Raw genomic sequence first — 19,876 nt, 5'->3', positions numbered from 1 at the left:
AAGGTAACAACAGTGTGACCCACCCCCATGCCCCAGGGCCCAGGTGCTGCAGAGCAGGACTCGAAAGGTCTTCCAGCTCCTGGTCAGCCCGTGCTCAGTGACACCGGCAGACAGGCTCACCCAGGTGTCCCAGGTGAAGACCACGCCCACACACTGGGCGGGCACTCACCACCGCCGCCAAAACCATGACATAACCAAGGAACAAGGTTTCCCGGTGAATGGTCACAGCTGTCCCGCACAGCCTATGGTACCTGACCTCCTAGCCCTAACATGGAAGAAGCTGAACCAAACTGTATCTTTGTCTCCAAACAGGAAGTGAAACCCGAAATTCTACATTAAGGGTCTTGCCAAGTCCTTGGGAGTGAAGATGGGAGTTAAGGTGGGTAAACTCAGAAAGGGAGAGACTGCCCAGGTCACCAAAAGTGACCCTGACATCCTCAAGGGAATAAAATTTCTCATTTTTTCTGACAAAATGCAACTGTGCTCATTCTTATAAATATGCTTTTCTGATCAATGACATGTCCTTGCTGCCCTGAGACTCTCATACTTTCAGGGCTGGGGAAAATCAGGGTGTTTCACGGGGTGTAGATACACTTCCTGAGAACACTGAAAAACCTGCCTAAAGTTGCAGTAAGCTGGTCTTGCTGAAACCTAAGGTCGGAAGCGAGGCTGCTATGGATCCCGCAGGGCAGAGCCCTCCCCACTCCTGCGGACTCTTCCCACCTTCCTCACGGCCTCCAGCTCCTGCTGCTTGTTTTCATTGGCGGCCTGCAGCTCCTTCATCTGCCGCTCCAGCTCCTCCTGCTCCGCCAGCAGCTTCTTCCGGAGCTCTTTCCGTCGCTGGCGGGCTTCTTTGTGTGGTGGGGGACTTCCCAGCTTCAACAGGTGGATAGTAGAATGAATGGCTGGGAAAGGTGGCGGAGAGAAAACAGGAAACACCCATTATCCTTTGTAAGCCTAACCTGCAAATGGCACAGCAGGGAGCAGAGGGAAATGCAGTGCAGCTTCGGATTCTGCCGCGGAGCGGCGGTGTGACCTTGAGCCCAGCACGCAGTCTGCAGCTGCATCAGGATCCTCATCTCTAAAGTGAGAGAGACGACCTCTACAGTTGCTACCAGTTCCAAAACTGCAAACTAGATACTCGATTCGGGACTACCACACACATGTGAAGAATTTAAAACCACACTTTCAATTCCCTCTTCCACACTCCTCAAAAGGCTAAATGAGATTAAGACACAGCGAGGGCTGAGATTGAAAGCTCTGACACCTGATTTGCTGCCTGCTGTGTTTAATCAGCCTGACAGCTAAGCCTTGTGGTCTCTTCCGGAGGTGAAAATAGTGCTACCATTTATTCAATACTTGCTATATGTGTGCCCTTTATGTATATTACCTCATTTTTATATGAAATCTGATTTCTTTACTGTTTCAATTACATAAATTTAGCTTTTTGAATAGCTAGTGCCATCCCACTGTTCAAATTCAAAAGCATGAAAGGACAAAGCAGAAGCCCCCCTTCTCCTATCCCCAAGCACTAGGTTCCTGGCGCCGCCAGGAACTAATGCCAACACTTCCTTGTGCATCTTTCCTGAGATACTTTAAGTATGTGCATCACTACACCCCCACCTTCTTCAGACACAAACAGTGACATAACACACTCTTCGGGGCCCCGATTTCCTTTTCACATAATTTACCCTGGAGAGCGCCCACATCAGTGCACAAAGCCCAGCACAGCACCCCGCTGCGCAGGCGCGGCACAGCTGTCAGCCGTCTGCCGATCGGCGGGTGTCGGGTTGTTTGCCATCTATTGCAAACGCTTCTGCAGTGATGTGCATTGTAAAATGTGCAAGTGTATCTTCATTATTTAATTAACTCCCAAAACAAAGCCGAGTGGTAGGTACTATTATTGTTCCTATTTCACAGAAATAGAAAGCAGCCACTCAACTCAAGTGACTCAGGAAAGATGATTCAAACCCAGCTTTGCTTGCCTCAAACTCTTAAACCACATCAAAAACGACCACAACTTTCAGTATTTTTTTACCTGACACCAAGGGTCCCTATGATGTTCATTAAATTTAGTTTTAAACCCTAGCTCTAGAAATCATGTCTCTTTATATATACTCCTCCACGACCAGCCTTCTCCCCAGATGATGCACCACCCCCGAGGCCACAGAAGGCAGCAGCCTGGACCCCACTAACGGTCACCAGGTCTGGACCCCTGGCAGGCTGAAGACAGCATCTCAACCAAAGTTACCTTTCAGCTCCTGAGGCCCGAAGTGGAGACCTCCTGGCTGCCTCCGCATGAGACGGGGGCGCCAGGGCAGACCTCAGAAATATCCTCAGAGACTGAAGAAATGATTTATTACCCTTACCTCACCTCCAATCAATCAGCTCCCAGTGATGTGGGAAGCTTTGGGAAACCTTTGTTCACCAAAACCCCAGGCGCTCTGGGAGAATGATAAAGCCGTCTGGGAAAAGCAAACAGCAGGACAGTCACAAGGACTGGGGCTAGCACCCCCGAAGATAGAACTAATTTTCACATTTAGCCTTTGTATTCTGCTTCTGCCCCGTAGATAGAACTAATTACCGCATTCCACTTCTGTATCTCGCTTTGCTACGTAGACAGGAAGACCCATAGGCTATATAAACCCCAAGAATCCTTTGTTCAGGGCTCAGAATTTGGAGACTGACTCCAATGGGCCCATGCACGTTAATAAACCTCCTACTCCAGAATCCCTCAGTGTCTGGTTGCTTCATTTTCCTGTAACACCTCCACATCGGTCAGTTCAATATTAAACTGTTTTTCTTTCTGTACTGCAAACTCCTGCTCATGCCTTTCTTTGGGCCAGTGCGCACAGTCAGAAGGACCAAAACAAAAAGGGGGGGGGGGAGTTCTGTTAACATAGTATGTCCAAGAATATCACAGTCAGAATCACCTCATGATTGCAAAATAAAACTCAATATATAAAGTCTCATTCTATTAATTCTGGAATACTTTAAAATTTTTAAATCAAGTTTGAGCTCTTGAGATAATTATTTGAAACAAGTGATTTCTTATGGGAATAACAGATCTTAAAAGTTATTCAAAAGCTACTCCATTATTCCTCTTCTGTTTTATGCACTACTCAAAACTCGAGAATGGATACTTTAAAAAAAAAATTCTTCACGGATGTTAAAAGGGGAAATTCCATACCTTCAAATAGTAACAGCAAGTAAAACTCAAAATATCCAGTTTACGATTTTCCTACAAGATCATCACAAAACTGAAATCTGATGAAAAATTTGGAAACTCCACCTCATTTGTTTTCCTTTAAACTATGATGTTACACCCAGAAATAACTCTAGACAAGGAAAGAACCTCGGTGTCTTTAATGAGACTCAAAAATACAAAGCCAGAGCTCTCTAGTTACATCCTGACAAATCATAAAAATGAACTCACCCTGAATCCACTCCTGCTTCTTCTTCTTATCTGAAGCACTGATCTCAAAGGTCTTATCAAAACATTTTATGAGAAAAAGGCATTTCTTTCCATCTTTGTCAGGCAGAGACTTAAACAGAAAGCAAAATTAGTTCTTTAAGAGTTTGAGTATTCAACATTTAAGTTAAATTCAATCCTATTTACAAAAACCTGGCTGGAATTCAAGGTCAATGAAAAATATCTATAAATGCATATTATTGACTTAACTACTTCTATCCCCTAGGCAACACTACTTTTGGGAACAATGGCCCTGATTAGGACACTGCGCCCAGCCTGGGAGCAAACTCGACACCTGGTGGGGGTGCTGTGCCCTGGGTGGTCCTGAGCACCTGACTCATACCTGAGCACAACCCTTACGGGAACCCATGGAGTTAATCCAAGTATTAACTCCTATGAGCTATGAGGCTTCTAAAGCGGGATGATTCCCACACCTGCCTGAGATGCGCTCTTCTCTCCTCGCACCTGGGATACTGTTGCTGGGAAGCCGTGGTCCCTGACCTGCATCCTTAGAAGGAGCCTGGCATGGCCTATGGTAATCTGTGATTCTCCATGGTTTGCTGAGCTGGGGAAGACCCCTTCATGGGCACTGCACACTCCAGGATATTAATACATCTGGACCATTTTATCCATCAAAATGTTATCATTTATGAGTAAGATCTTTAGTATTTTAAATGTTCTTCAACAAATACAGGCCTGGTAATGTAAACACTAAAAAACGTATGATCTTAAGGATTTCATTTCTTTACAGAATTAACAGTTTATGAAAAAATGTCCTGAAAGTCACTCAAAATATCAAAGGCAATGCTCACACCTTCTTCAGTTTTATTCATTTCAATGGCCCAGATTTTCTGGTATTTTCATAATTTCAAACACTGTATTACTCAAATTATTTTTTGCTTTCTTTTCTTCTTTATGTTTTACTCAATAAGTGATTCCTTAAATGTACAAACAAATGAGATTTAATCCCTATATTTTGTTCACAAGTATAAGACATAAAACAAATTCACATCAGAAAACAACTGTGTCAGGTATCTTTAATTTTTACTTCAGATAGTACTGCGACTTTATGCCTGTATTACATTGGAAATGTTAAATTCTAAGATTATGTGAAGGCCCTGAGGTTCGTAAGGAAGATAAACTCCTTGAGCAGCAGGGGGCAGCACCAGGAAGAGGTAACAGCTGACTTACCTCCACACAGCAGTTTTCATCCAAGAGAATGTCTCCTTTCTTATCTTTCAGATCCTCGCTCACATAGTAAGAAATTATGTTGGGTTTCAGTACAAACCAGCGTTCAGTCCAGTTTTTCCGCCTATGGCCTTTTTTCAACATGTAACCCTAGGAGAGATTAAACCAGATGTAAATGTCTATTATTTGTAAGAGCTGATATCATTCTTCCTCGACATTCTTGCCTACTCCACTATCTGACAGGTGGCCCTGAACACATAAGTATCCGTGTTCTTTCCCGTTGTGGATCCTGAATCTCCTGAGGATCTATGAAGGTCAGGGACACGGTCCCCAGCGTCCCTGCACATGCAGACGGAAGTCTACGCAGAGTTTTAGACACTCAGGGACACTTCCCCTCCCTGCAAAGCTAGACAGATGGCAGACTTCAGAATCCCTGATGTTAATAGCACTGTGAGGTTTTTAAAAAGATTTTACTCATTTATTTTTAGATAAAATGGAAGGGAGGGAGAGGAGAGAAACACTGACCAGTGACTCCAGTAAGGGCCCAGCTGGGGACCAAACCTGCAATCCAGGCACGTGCTGTGACCAGGAATCGAACCGGCAACCTTTCACTTTGCAGGATGATGCCCAACCATTTGAGCTACAGTGGTCAGGGTGCATTGTGCTTTTTTAAAATTCCTTGTCTTTTAGGAGTACTTATTGAAATATCTGACATTTGTTTCAAGATAATACAGGAGAGGCAAAAGTACTACAGTAGGATTCACCATGTGTTGGTGGTTCCTGGGACCAGGTCATGGGTATATGGGAATTCACTACACACTAGTCAGTCTATTTCATTTAAAACACACACATACACACACATACAAGCCTTAACGGGAATTCTCAGTAAATTAAAACCTCAATCACTGGCCCTGGCTACTGTGGCTCAGCGGATTGAGTGCTGGCCTGTGAACTGAAGGGTCACTGGCTCAATTCCCAGTCAGGGAACATGCCTGGGTTGTGGGCCAGGTCCCCAGTAAGGGGCATGTGAGAGGCAACCACACACTGATGTTTCTCTCCCTCTCCTTTTCCTTCCCTTCCCCTCTCTGTAAAAATAAGTAAAATCTTTTTTAAAAAAGAACCAAAGAATGCATAAATAAGTGGAACACCAAACCTCTCCCCCTCTTCTCTCTCTCAAATCAATAATTCAACAGGCCTTTAAAAATAAACAAAATAATAATATCTAATCATATACATAGGTGCTGGTATAGATCCATATATGGTAGTAAGTTCAATAATAAGAAAGGAATAAAGAAGAAAATAAAATTTATAGAAGCCCCACAACCCAGAGGCAATCACTTTAGCATCTGGGTGCTCGTCCTTCCAGCCAGCTTTACACACACACACCACACTACGTGAAGGGGATGACGAGCCACCGGCTGTTCAACAACCTGCTTCTCCCTCTGACCAAGTTGCCCTGGGGTCTTTCCGATCAGCGCATCATGGATGTACACAACACGGAAGTACTCTACAAATAGTCTGGAAATGTGATCATTTAAACAATTCTTTCCAAGGAGCAACTTCACCATACTTCAGAAACGCACCAATAATTCTTTAAAATGAAAGGCTGAGAAAATAAGAAATGTTATTCCTGCTCTAAATCTGTGTAAAAGTACAGGACTTATACTTATCTTTGCGATGCAAACGTTTTATTTCAAACATGTCACATGCTGAAGGTGAGAAGCAGTGTGGTGTACGGGATGCTTACCTGCTTCAGCACGTCCAGTATAAGCTCATTGAAGACTTCACCGATGGCCATGGACACCGTCTGCCGGTCCATGCCTTTGCTGAACTGTCCGGTTCCAATCAGCTCTATCAGCTCCCACACAGAAAGGCCATCTTTACTGTCATCAAAGTTGACTTTATAATGTTCGAACTGCTCCTGCTGCCAACCTCCTCCCATAGCTTCTGTCAGCTTCTTAAGCAGGTATTCAATCTACATGAAGAATTTTAAAAGTATTATTTCCTAGTAAGAAAAAATAACTTTTCAACTTAGTTATGTATCTATGTTACTTACATTGATAAAAGGTCAATTTTAAAAATATTCTTTCACAATTCCAATAGTGGGCGTTTAAAAGATCATGCTACACTCAGGGAGAAGGGCTTGGATAAACGCCACTGGTTTTATATTCACCTAGAATAAGTAGAGGAATTAAAAACTGATAACCCTCTAGCAGTATGTTTGCATACGTAACTAAAGCAATCTGCACTCATACACTATCATATACAAACTAATTAGTGTGATCTAATTATTCTCCATGATAAATATTTCAATAGATCAGAATATTAAGCTTACTGAACTAACATGTAGGCACCCAATTAAACAACATCTCGAAGTCGTATGGACCAGTCACTCCCCAATTTACAAATGCTTCGTACAAGCCGATGACTGGAAATTCTTGCTGCCCCTCCCCTTAGAACACTGACAATGTCGCCAGCAACGCCGAACTCCTTGCTTGGGCTGGAAGAGCTGATTAAATTCTGAAACACATACGTTTGTGCAGAAAATACTGCTATTGAAATAACAGCAGTTAAACAGAACACTGAGGCAGTAACACTGAATGAGAAATTGATAGCTGTTATTTTCCGAAAAGCCGGGGTGTCTTACAATCCTCTCAAACTCAATGTGTCCGGAAGTGAATGAATCATCTCTGCCTTCTGAGTGGCTGCCCTTTCCGTTACTGATTCCGGTTGGGAGCAACTGCTTCACCATGGCAGAATCCCTTCTTCCCACTCCCTTACATCACATCGGTGACAAAATCCTACTGCCCTTTCTTCTCTAGATCAGTGTTTTTCAAACTGTAGGTTATGACCCAATACAAAATCCATGTAGTGGACAGTGCCAGCCCTTTCTTTAATGAAGTGAAAAATAATTGAGTTTATGCACAATAGACAAATTTGTGACAAGTTTTGCTTTGTGTGTGTATGCAACTACGCGTTCTGGGCCAGGAAATAGTGTTGATCTTCCTATAGGCTGCAGTCAAACAGAATGCAAATCCGCCCAAGACAGCTCTCACCTCCATCTCCTCCTACCCCAGCTGGTACCCTGGCCTCCAGCGCTGCCCCCTTGTACCTATACTCTGCCAGAGAGTTTTCCAAAACAAACCTGAGCCTGTGACCTCCATCTTTACACCCTACCCTGGGTCCCAGCCACTTCAAAGACAAAGGCTAAGCTCCTCGGTGTCTCCTGTGGCCACCTCCCAGCCTGGTGTCTCTAATACGTCTGTGGTTACGCCCCTGGCACATTTTACACTCCCCCAGCACTACCAGTGCCTCGGTCGGGGGACCCAAGCTTGTTCTATAAAGCACTGGATAGTGAATACTTCAGGCTTTGTACATCTCCGTTTTATGTTCTTCTTTGTTTTTTTGTTTTTTAACAACCCTTTAAAAGTGTAAAAACTGTTCCTGGTCCAAAGACAATACAAAAACAGACCACGAGCTGGATTCAGCCAGTGAGCCACAGTTTGTCAGCACTTGCCATAGACTGTAAGTAGTTTACCCACATAACGCCCTTGTTTATGCTTCTATACCTTTTCCCTGCTGCCTCTCTGTCTGGATACCTTTACCCATTTCTGTACCTGGCTGACTGGTGTTTGTTCAAGACCTACATTGTCTAGGATATTCCTACTCAAAGTGAGATGTGTGGACCAGAAGCAACAGCATTTAGAAGCCTATCAGAAATTAAGTATCTCAGATCCCACTGTAGATCCCACCTTGGACCACAAAGTCAGAATCTGCCTGTTAACAAGGACCCCAAGAACTTCCAGATGCACATTCAAGTTTGAGGAGCAGTGCTCTAGCGAGCCTGCTCTCACCAACCCCAACCCAGGTCAGGAGTTCTTCTATGTCACCGTGCTTAGCGTACTGAATTAAAATGATCTCTTCACTAACTTGCTCCCCCACCATTTTCTGAATTCCTTAGAGGAGGGACCATGTTCCATTCATCTTTGAATCCCCAGAACTTGTACCTAGAATGTAACAGAGCTCAGTGTTTGCTAAACCGAAATACATTAAACTAAGCCTCCATTTCCTCTTCAATGAAATGAACATAGCAACACCCATCCCCTATAACTACTATGGGGATAAAATGAAACCAATATAGGACGCTCTGCACAGCACCTGGCACGTGAGGTACTCCATCAATGCTACTTCCCTTCTGCACTGAATGGAACGTTATTCCACCATTTAAAATTATATTTAAGAAAGAATTTGTGAAATAACATGAAGTGAAGAATGGAAAATTAAATTTACCTATGATTTCCAGCCCATAAAGATTATGTAAATATTTAGGCAAATACTAGAGTAAAACACAGAAAGAGTAAGTCTGCAATAGATAGGAGTGTGAATTATTTTTTCTTTCTCTCCTTTACATTTCCATTAACTTGGTTCTAATGTCATTTATGAAGTCGATTTTCATAGGAAAATGTTACAAAAATAGGAAAAACATGTTTGCAAAGAAAGGTACATTAATAAAATATCACAAGGTCAAAAAAGATCATAAGTTCTACTGTTTTAATTTGACAAGATTGTAAAAATCCTCTAGTATAAAGATCATCTAATCCCTTAACTAGCATATGGTAAATGGTCAACAACTGTTCACTTGTTGAAGAAAAATACAGGTCTTTCCTTCTCTTGCTGGAGATGTATCATCTACTGTTAAGCTTATCAGATATTATTTTCTTGGCTCTTCCATAAAAGTAACAAGGACAGTCAGTGGAAGAGAAAAAAGGAAATGGTTAAGAGGAAGACAAAGAGAAGAGGGAAGGAGAAAATGAGACAGAAAAGAGAAGAGAAAAATATATAAACGCAAGAGATTGAAGAAAGTCAAGAGAGAAAAAGAAAGTAAAAAAGAGCATTAAAATATATAATTGTCCATAGAAGAAAAACTTAGAGGCATTAACATGACCAGAAATTCAATCTCACCAAGGCAGCACAAAAAGGGCCCATGCTGCCTGATTACAGCCTGGGGTAAATGCGGTAAAGGCGCAACTAGAAGTTTCCGTAGCAAGGCTAATGCATCAGGAAAAGTGGGCGTGGCGAGACAGTGCTTCCAACTCACCACTGCATGTGTACCAAGTCAGAAAACAGCCTCTGCTCTTCCTCACCCACCCCTTGTGAGCGAACCTGAGCCCCTCACACTCCAAGTTTTAGTTCTTCTTGCATATCAAATGACCTTTTATAATGTTTGTAATGGAGAAAGTACCTTTTACTAGCAAACTCAGCTCTAAAGGCAGTTTCCCGAGTTCACCTGGGACCATCTGAAGGTGCCCTGCCAAACCCTTCAGAGCGTGTCCTCGACACCCAGCATCGGCTCAACACTGCCAGGCACTGTGGAGAACTAACCCAGACTCATTTCCTGCTGATTTTCAACACCACCATTTACTTGTCATAATGAAGTAAGTGAAGGACCTCTTAAATTATTATATTGGGCCAAGGAGCAACAAGCATCGCCATTCTCAGCGATTCAATTACACTAAATAATAAATCACGTGCTGCCGCATTAGTCTTGAGTGGCCTGCAACAATTCTAAGAGCTCATTCAGTTTCAGGAAGCAGCTTACTTCCTCTTTCCAAGCAAGTTTCACCAAAAATAACAAAGAATAAACTTTTCAGCTGCATGTGATTTTTGATGCCTTTGGCTCCAAAATTCTTGTTTAAAGTTCTTTCCCCATCATCATTTAAAAGGACCTTTCATGTCTTAGCAACAATTCAGGTTTTATTTCATTGAGGATCTCTTAAAACTGTTTCAGGTTTGATATTTATTTCAAGACACTCCTTCCAAATAAGCCCAAAACAGACACATCCTGTTTTGTTCTTGCCTCTGCGGGAATGAATACTAATGTGAAAACTACACTTCACAGACACATATTTCCAGGAATATCCTTTAACGGAAATTACAGAACCATCTCAAATGAGGACATACCATTTCTTGATTTTTGCATTTTAAGTCGCTTATTATTTATTTATTGAGTACTCTTGATACTACTTTCTGGATAATGGAAAACTAAGTCAAAAGCAAACTTATTTATACCACTTATATTATTCATATAACTACCACTGTTACTTATATAGTACTTTTCAAAGCTGGAGAATAAAATCTTATTTTAAAACATTCTGGACCTATGGTAGGTAGATTATTGAAACATAAAAAAAAAATTACTTTAGCCTTGGATGATATGGCTCAGTAGATTGAGCACCGGCTTCCAAACCAAAGGGACACTGGTTAGATTCCCAGTCAGGGCACATGCCTGGGTTGCAGGCCAGGTCCCCAGAGGGGGCACTTGAGAGGCAACCACACATCAATGTTTCTCTCCCTTTCTTTCTCCTTTCCTTCCCCTCCCTAAAATATAAATAAATAAAATATTTTTAAAAATATTTTAAAAGTTACTTAAAACTGTTGATACAATTACAATTAAACTTACGTATATACTCATGACAAAGACATTATATTTCAAATTTTTTATTTTTAATGTTTTCACATTAAATTTTATTAAAACCTGTAAGTCTAAAAGTAGTTCAAAATATAGTTTTGTTAATGTTATTAAAATATTTAGAAAGGAAGCAAAATCTAAGAGAATGGCCATCTTAGAAATATTATGACTCCAGTGTTTTCCATAAAACATGACCTGGAGCGGGCAGCACTGGGTCAAAGAACAGGAGATGTGCTGAGAGCTCGGCGCGCGCAAGGCCACGTTTCAGAGCTCAGGAGGCTGGTGCAGCAGCCAGGCAAGCCATTCCACACAAATCTGTTCCAGTGATCCTTGCTTTCCCCACGAACGGCCACAGAGGAATAATCTGTAAAACTAAGTTTGTTCTACTTTTCACTAGAAGAAACACCGAAGGAGTCAAGCATCAAAACAGAGTAAGTCCAAACAGTGACATGACGAGGTCCGCTGCCTGGCTAAGTCAAAGGGAGGCTTTCTGAAGTGAGATTAATGTCCTGCCAGCCTACGAAGATGAAGGTAAACATGCTGCGGAGTTTTGGCTGGTCTCTGGGTGCAGAAAGAAGAGTCGTGGTACACCTCGAAGCTCACGTGGGCCCCAGTTCTCAGAGCCATCTGGAGAACAAATCTTTTGAGTTTCTTTTTTTTTAAATTTTTTAATTAATTTTTTTATTGATTATGCCATTACAGTTGTTCTATTCCCCCCTTCATTCCCCTCCACCCTACCCCCCCAGTCCCCACCATTACCCCCCCCCTTTAGTTTATGACCACGTGTCTCAAGTTCTTTAGATTCTATATTTCCCATACTTTTAACTTTCTTAAGTGGAGCAGTCAGGAAGCTGAGGCTGACTGGCTCCCTTCACAGCCTGGGGGCTCAGCAATGATTTAAAGCCAGTAACAAGTCCTTCACATCAATCAAGTACTGCCTCAGGACTAAGGCCAAGTCTCCTTACTATCCGATCTTTAATTCTGAAATCAGGACGAGGTCACTCTCAAGTTCACCATGAATATTTTAGTAATGGAAAGAACCAAAACATCACAGGTAAGAGACCCACCTCTCTCCTCAAGTTCCAAGAAAACACAAATCAATTCAGAACACTGAGTATAACTACAAAATGTCCTAAAAGATGATACTGGAGATTTTACTAGCTTAATTCTTCCAAGCACCATAAAATACCATTTGCATATCTTTTTTCTATGCCTATAAATAGCTAGACAATTTTTTGTGGACAAAAATTCCATAGCATATTTTATTTTTTATTTTCCCTCTAACATACAGGCACAATTACATCATCATGATTATTAAGCACTAAGACACTGTTCCCACCAAGTAGCGAATCTGCCTGGCCTTTGATTACCTGTGACCACGTAATCACTAACTCCAAAAGCAACTTCTCATCGCTCTCTAATTTTTCTGTAGCAGAGAAGGCAGGTAACTACTTTTCTGGCACTTAGAACTTTTTTCTTTCTTTGGCATCCATGACTCAACACTCTCCCAGTGCTCCTACCTCACCAACTATTCAACTCAGCTTCCTTTACCTAATGTTCAGTTGAATACAGGACTGCTCCCTAAGACTGTTCCACTTAAAATGCCAAATGTACCAAACACATCATTACACACCGTACGTCCAATCTGTTCACATTCTGTCATTCATCCTTCTGTCATTCACACACATACTCACACACACACCATTCAGTGAGCGCTTATACTGGGACCGGAAATTATGTTAAATGCTCCACATACATCAACTAATTTAATCCTCGCAAGAGTCCAATGAAGAAAGGAGTCATCCCCATTTTAAAGATGAGGAAACCCAAACGGAGAAATTAATTAATTTGTTCAAGGTCACATAAAAAGTGGAACAGTCAGGATTTAATCCAGGCAGTCTTATTTCAAAGACCATGCTTTAAACTACTACACTATGTTACCTCCCAATTGCCCAGGCCTGAAACCTGTCCGTATTTCCACACAGCAAGGTACTAGGAGCTTGGTCCTGTGACTTCCAGGTCCCTTCCATCTGGCCTTCTTTTCCCTTTTCACTGACACTACTATATTGACGTTCTCTTGCCTTCTCTTAACTTCCCATCTCCCGTCTCTCCATATTTCATCTACTGACCTGTCATTCTCTTGCTCAAAATCACCTATGGCTCACAGCTCCTTACCGCTGTGAAGGATGAAGTCAAAATTCTTTTCAGCCTCATCTACCACCCCTCTTCTTCACAGCCATCAGTTCACTTAGAAAGGACATGTGTCATTCTCTTCGAATGCTCAGCATCTAACCCCCTTCTTCTGTCTGGGGAATTCCAGTTCAGCAAATAAAAATACAAATGTACCCTTTCCAAGCCTCCTCTGCAGACAGCATACATTGGTCCCAATTGTGAACTGGGGAGTGGATTCCATAAAAACCTGCCCCTGGTAGAAGAACAGCAGCAGAAAGACCCGAGGTCCTGGGCAGTGCCCAGTGTGCAGGGCCAGAGGTGTTCCTTGGTATAAGTGCAACCCCTACCCTCCCTTGGCAGCAGCATTTTTCTTGTGGTTCTTCACTGGGGCGCCCAGTATTGCTCCAGGCTGCACAGCCTCCCCACCTGCTCTGTAGGCCTTTGTGGCAATTCTGTGAACTATCCAACGACCTTTTTAAAAGTTCCTTTTTGCCTTAAATCAGCCAGTCCTGGTGTTTCCAAGTCAGCATCCTCCACTCCTCTCAGAACAGGCCCTTTGCTTTCCTGCCCCGTATCACCTTGCCCACTCTTTCTTCCATCCAGAATTCTTCTCTGTTAACTCTTCCCATCTTTTAAGACCCCGCCCAAGTACTGCTTTCCCCATAAATATAATAGCTGCCACTTGCCCATAAATAGCTACCACTTACTGAGCACTAAGAGCAAGGCATTCTTCTCATTCGATCTTCACGAGTACCGTAGGAGGTAACTACTGGCATTAGCCCTATTTTACAGTTGAGCAGAATGCAACAAAAACAAATTAAGAAAATTGCCCAAGGTCATTCACCTAGTGAGTGGTGATAGAGCCAGAATTGAAATCCAGGAAATCTGACCCCAAACCCCTGCTCCTAATCAAGGAACAGCAAATTATGGCCCGTGAGTCTAGTCTAGCCCAGCAGCCAAATCTGGCTCAAAACATGTTTTTATACCCAGGATCTAAGAATAGTTTTTACATTTCTAAGTGGCTGGAAAAATTTTTTAAATAATATTTCATGCTCTGGCTGGTGTGGCTCAGTGGATCAAGTGACGGCCTGTGAACCAAAGCGTTGCCAGTTCAATTCCCAGTCAGGACACCTGCCTGGGTTGCAGGCCAGGTCCCCAGTGGGGGGCACTTGAGAGGCAACCACACACTGATGTTTCTTTTCCTCTCTTTCTCCCTCCCTTCTTCTTCTCTAAAAATAAATATATACAATCTTTAAATAATAATAATATTTCATGGCCCATGAAAATTATATAAAATTCAAGTTTCAACATCCACTTTATTGAAGGACAGCAATATAATGTCTAGGTTGCTTTCATGTACCTGAACCCAAAAGCCCGCAAAGCCTCAAATATGTACTGTCTCACCCTTTAAGACTCTGCTTTTAACAACTACATCCCATTGCCTCTCTTAGAAAGCCTCCCAGTTCCCTTACTCCCCCCAACCCCAAACTGGAATAATCTTTCCCTTCTCTGTATCTACATGGCATTTGCATCTTTCATATAATAAGCCATACATTTTGCTTTGAATGACACTGGACTTTTTTCTTTTTCCTTCAGCAGACTGTCCATTCTTTGAGGCAGGAAGTAACCTCTCTCACTCTTGTACTCCTCTTGGTGCCTTGCTTATTGTTGGTACTCAGTAAAGGCTTGCTGATTTTTAGTAATTATAATACAAACGTTTTAAAAACATTCTCCTAACATGAACAGAAATCTGAATCAGAATCACAGAAATCAGAGTCTAGACTCTGTACTGGCAGGATGGGAAATAAAGGGCCCACTCAGCCACTCCTGGTAGGTGTATAAATTGGTACAGCCTTTCTGAAGGGCAATTCTGCCTTGTTCATCTAATAACCTGAAAGTGTGTTTTCCTTAAGGTCTCAGAATGTCACTGCTGGAAATTTATACTCTTGAAATATACAGACTAGTATGCAAAAGTGTATGCGATAGTAGCAGTCATAGGAGTTAACACATTTACTGAGCATAAAAGATCTGTCCAGAAGGTATTCAGCCATGTAATGTAAAAGAGAGTTATTTATGGAAGAAGATATAAGATACAGGAAAGACTGTACATAGGACAATGATGCCTCAGTCCTCTTCAAAGTAGGCACCTTGGGACCTCACACAGTTCTCCCAATTGCCATCAGACACCCCGTCATATTTTCCTAAAACTTATCAATGGTCTGAAATCTCTTCCCTTTCAAAGGTGATTTTAGTTTTGGGAAAAGCCAGAAGTCACAGGGCACCAAATCTGGGCTGTAGGGGGGCTGAGTCACCGGGGTAATTTGATGTTTCACCAAAAAACTGCACCAGATGTGATGCATGAGCAGGCAGATTGTCGTGATGAAGCTGCCAACCACAATTTGCCCATAGCTGTGGCCTTCTGAATCATCTAAATAGTTTCTGTGGAGGAATGTCCAAGCTTAACACAAAATTTAAATTTGATGCAGATTTGTCGCTGTACTAGTTCAGTCATTTTGATTGTGACGGCCACACAGTACACATGCTCACTCAGTGGGATCTACCACCCCACTGACCAGTACAGTGAAGTCGTCATTGTTCACACATATGCATCCCAGTCCACTCTCCTTGGCTGCCAGGTTACATCGATATCACGCAAACTGTTCTCATTATATTAACAATGGCTGGACTTTTTTTTGGATAGACCCTATATACCACGTGCTGGGCATTGAGCTAAGTCCTTTAAATGCAGAATCTCATACCCCTTACGAGTTAACATTGTTCTGAGCTATGTTTTATAAATAAAGAAATTAAAATCCAAAAGGTTAACCAATTTGTGCAAGGCTGAGGGATTGCAGATGACTCATTTTTAATGGGAGGGCTACAGCGATTTTAATGTTTCATATTAGAGGCTTTTCTAAATTTACTATTGTAATAAACATGTATTGCAGGTATAATTCTTTAGGGCAGTAAGATAGCACAAAACCTTACTTCTCTCTTCATTTTCCTTTGGAAGCTTAGAAAAATAACCCAGAACAATACAAGCAAATGTCCTTTTCATTTACTTTGCAAAGGACCATTACAGTCACCACACTGGACTTAGAAACTAAACCAGTATTTCCTTATATAACACAGACTTGAAGACATTCTGGATCCCATTGTTTCCCATGGCATCACTCGGCCAGTTCTCAGGGCTTTTCCAATGTGCAAGCAGACAGAAAATTGTGTTGTGACTTGTGCTGAATAGATATTCTTTGGACATTAGGATGGAGTCATCTCTAATTATAGCAATTTGTAGAGGAAGAGTCCCACCCTGTCTACAGATCTCCAGGGATAGTACATGACCCCAAATCACTAAGTTTTGGGCTTGTTTGGATTCAGACCATTTTGCTTCTGATCCAAAAAGAAAGTGCAAGATCTCCTTCCATATCTACACTGTCTTAACACAAATACTTCCAAGCTAGATCTATTAAATGCAAAGATGGCCCAGAGCCATACCTTACCTCTTCTGGCACAATAATTAATGGATATTTGTCCTCAGATAAAAAGTTGAAAATAACCCATACTTTAAATGAATCCTCTTCTGTAATGAGCAGGGGACTCTTTGTGAGGTTTTTTTTGACACAGAGGGTCCAACACATCCTATTGAATTCAATCTTGTCAAAGTTGTCTTGGACCTAAAAAAAGAATGAGGAAAAATTAAAATGAACCAGTCCAAAATAAGTTCTACAATTACAGCCAAATAATAGAGAAAGAGAAAGCCTACTACAGGTTTCCAGTTTAACAAATTCAATGAACCAATAACCATTTTTTATGTATATGCTTAGGTACCACGCTTTCAAAGGTTCAATTAAGAATGTTACATATGGTCCCAGCCGGGAGGCTCAGCTGGATGGAGCATCATCCCAGACACCAAAAGGCTGTGGGTTTGATCCCGGGTCGGGGGACATACCTAGGTTGCAGGTACAATCCCTGTTTGGGACACATATGGGAAGCAACTGACTGATGCTTGCTCGCTCTCTCTCTCTCTATCTCTCCCTTCCTCTATCTCTAAAATCAATAAACATATCCTTGGGTAAAGATTTTTTTTAAAGAATGTTATATTTAATCTAACACTGAAGCATCATCTGTCCACATCACTCACTTGGCATATAAAATACTCACTTGTCAAACAGTTATTTTTCTCATGTGTACATATTACTTTCTAAGTAGACTACCAATCCTGGTACAGAGGAGTCAAGAATGTCAGTTACTCATGCAGACACTGCATCTTGACCTATATAGTCAAAAAAGGTACTTTCTGTTGGGAGAAACTATTTAGCTGAAATTCTAAAAGACAGCCCTGGCATGCAGTCATTCAACCATGCATTCAACATCCCTAAAGCATCTACGATCAGCCAAGCAAGTACTCTGCTACAAATTAAGAACATAAAGATGAAGAACTTGGGCCCTGGCTCATATGGCTCAGTGGTTGAGTGCGGGCCTGCAAACCAAAGTATCACCTGTTTGATTCCCAGTCAGGGCACATGCGTGGGTTGCAGGCCAGGTCCCCAGTGGGGGCTCACAAGAGGCAACCACACACTGATGTTTCTCTCCCACTCTTTCTCCTTCCCTTCCCCTCTGTAAAAATAAATAAATAAAATCTTAAAAAAGAAAAGATGAAGAACTTGGTTTTCTCCTTTTACAACATTCATAGTATATTAGGGAAGCAGATATGCAAATAGATAAATTTTGATATAACATAGTATATAACTCAATAGCTTTTCACTAATTCAACAGATAAAATTTAGATGGTAATTATTATCTGTCAGGAACAATGCAAAGATACTTAGTATAGTACTAGCCCATGTCTCCAAGGAATGTCAACACAATTACAGTATAGTGTGGTAAGTATTAGAGTAGGTAGAAGCAGAGGGTTTTGTGAGAACACTGAGGAGCTAACCCAGTCCTAAAAACTGGGGGAAGATTTGCAGAAAAAGTGACATGACAACAGAGCTGAGCCCTGAAGGACCATCAGGAGTCAAGCAATCCAAAATGGAGTAAAGAATGTCCCAGAGAGAACAGCATAGAAGACGGCCCAGAGCTGGAGACAAACACGTCAGTTTGGAAGAACTGTAGGAACTCCAATGGGACTTAAGCCCCTGCTGCCAGAGGGTGGTATGAATTGAGGCTTTTTGTAAAATCAAATAACAGAAAGTAGTTTGGACTCCTTTAAATAGAAAAGGAATTAACTGAAAAGCAATGGGTAGCCTCAAAGATCCAACACGAGCCCTGGAAAATCTAAATTCTGAAGCTAAGCTGTCACCAAACTAGGCGAAACAGGCAGAACCATGGCGAAAACATTCATGGGAAGGGCGCTGTGGACACACCACTGCCAGTGTGATGATGTCTCCACCATGAGGCCATCGCTGTTGCCACTGATCCAGCTGCAGAGTCAAAGTCCCGTTGGGTGAGCCTGGATCACATTCCTTCACCCTAGCTGCCAGGGAACAGGAAAAATGAATATCTGAACTTTTCAAAGCCTGAGATGTGAAACAGGTCCTGTTCCCCATCTCTAAGACCCTGTGGAATTTCACAAACACAAGAAAAGAGTTCATACAATGGACAAAAAAGTGACAAGTGTCCACTGCATGGGGCACAATGAAAAATGAGGCTAGGGACTTCTGGTCAAGATGGAGGTGTACGAGACATGCTTCACCTCCTTACATAACCACAGAGAAAATTACAACTGTATCTCAAAACAAGTAATAACCGAAACTGTCAGAAAATCGATCTGTATGGAAGTCCAACAACCAGGGATTTTAAAAAGATGTATTCATCCAGACAGGTAAAAGTGGCAGAGTTGTGGAGACAGGTGGAGAGGTGGTGGAAAGGTGGTGGAGTGGAAAGGCCACAGTGGGGTGGAGCGGGAATTGGGGGGGTGGAGCAGGTGGTCCTACGCTCATATGTGGTGGATAAAAATCCAGAGGAATAACTTGGGAGGAGCAATTCCAGCCCCAGGCCAGACTGCACAGCACAGAGTTCCAGCACCAGGAAGATAAATCCCCATAACTTCTGGCTGTAAAATCCACTGGGGGTTGGGACAGCAGTAGAAACTGCCAGATTTTCAGGAGTCTGTTTAAAGGGCCCTCAGACTTAGAAAAAACACCCACTCTGGGATTCACCACAAGGGCAACATCTGGAAGGGCACCAGTCACATATGGGAAATGGGTGAAGTGACTGGAAACAGGGCAACTGCCAGGTAAACCCCCTTCTCCAGGGCCTCCCCACACACAGAGCCACAAAGTGGTGAAGCAGGTTGCTCACCCTGGTGATTACCTGAGGCCCTGCCCCACACAATTTACAGGTGCCTTTTCTATAATAGGCCGCACTACTAAGACAGGGAGTCAAAGCAACTCTACTTAATACACAGAAACAAACACAGGGAGGCTGCCAAATTGAGAAGACGAACATGGCCCAAATTAAAGAAAAGAACAAAACCCCAGAAAAAGAACTAAACAAAACAGAGATAACCAACCTATCAGATGCAGAGTTCAAAACACTGGTGACCAGGATACTCAAAGAACTCAGTACTGAGT

The 19,876-nt window shown here is 42.3% G+C and overlaps 1 protein-coding gene across 2 annotated transcripts in view; it reads right to left on the bottom strand.

The window, feature by feature from the left end:
- The window catches only part of SWAP70 (switching B cell complex subunit SWAP70), a 70,714-nt gene that overhangs the window by 15,346 nt on the left and 35,492 nt on the right, over nt 1-19,876 (bottom strand). The window contains exons 3-7 of one of the 2 annotated variants that reach the window (XM_037133800.2): nt 16,802-16,975; nt 6,408-6,635; nt 4,664-4,810; nt 3,437-3,545; nt 724-905 (exon numbers count right to left, since the gene is read on the bottom strand). In XM_037133800.2, the coding sequence (XP_036989695.1) occupies nt 724-905; nt 3,437-3,545; nt 4,664-4,810; nt 6,408-6,635; nt 16,802-16,975 (840 nt within the window). The remainder of the gene's footprint in view (nt 1-723; nt 906-3,436; nt 3,546-4,663; nt 4,811-6,407; nt 6,636-16,801; nt 16,976-19,876) is intronic. The other variant, XM_037133801.2, reaches the window with a different exon arrangement.

Source organism: Artibeus jamaicensis, unplaced genomic scaffold, assembly GCF_021234435.1.
Source record: "Artibeus jamaicensis isolate MK-2021 breed Jamaican fruit bat unplaced genomic scaffold, CSHL_Jam_final contig_797, whole genome shotgun sequence".
NCBI lineage: Eukaryota > Metazoa > Chordata > Mammalia > Chiroptera > Phyllostomidae > Artibeus > Artibeus jamaicensis.
This window is presented reverse-complemented; position numbering and strand designations above follow the sequence as displayed.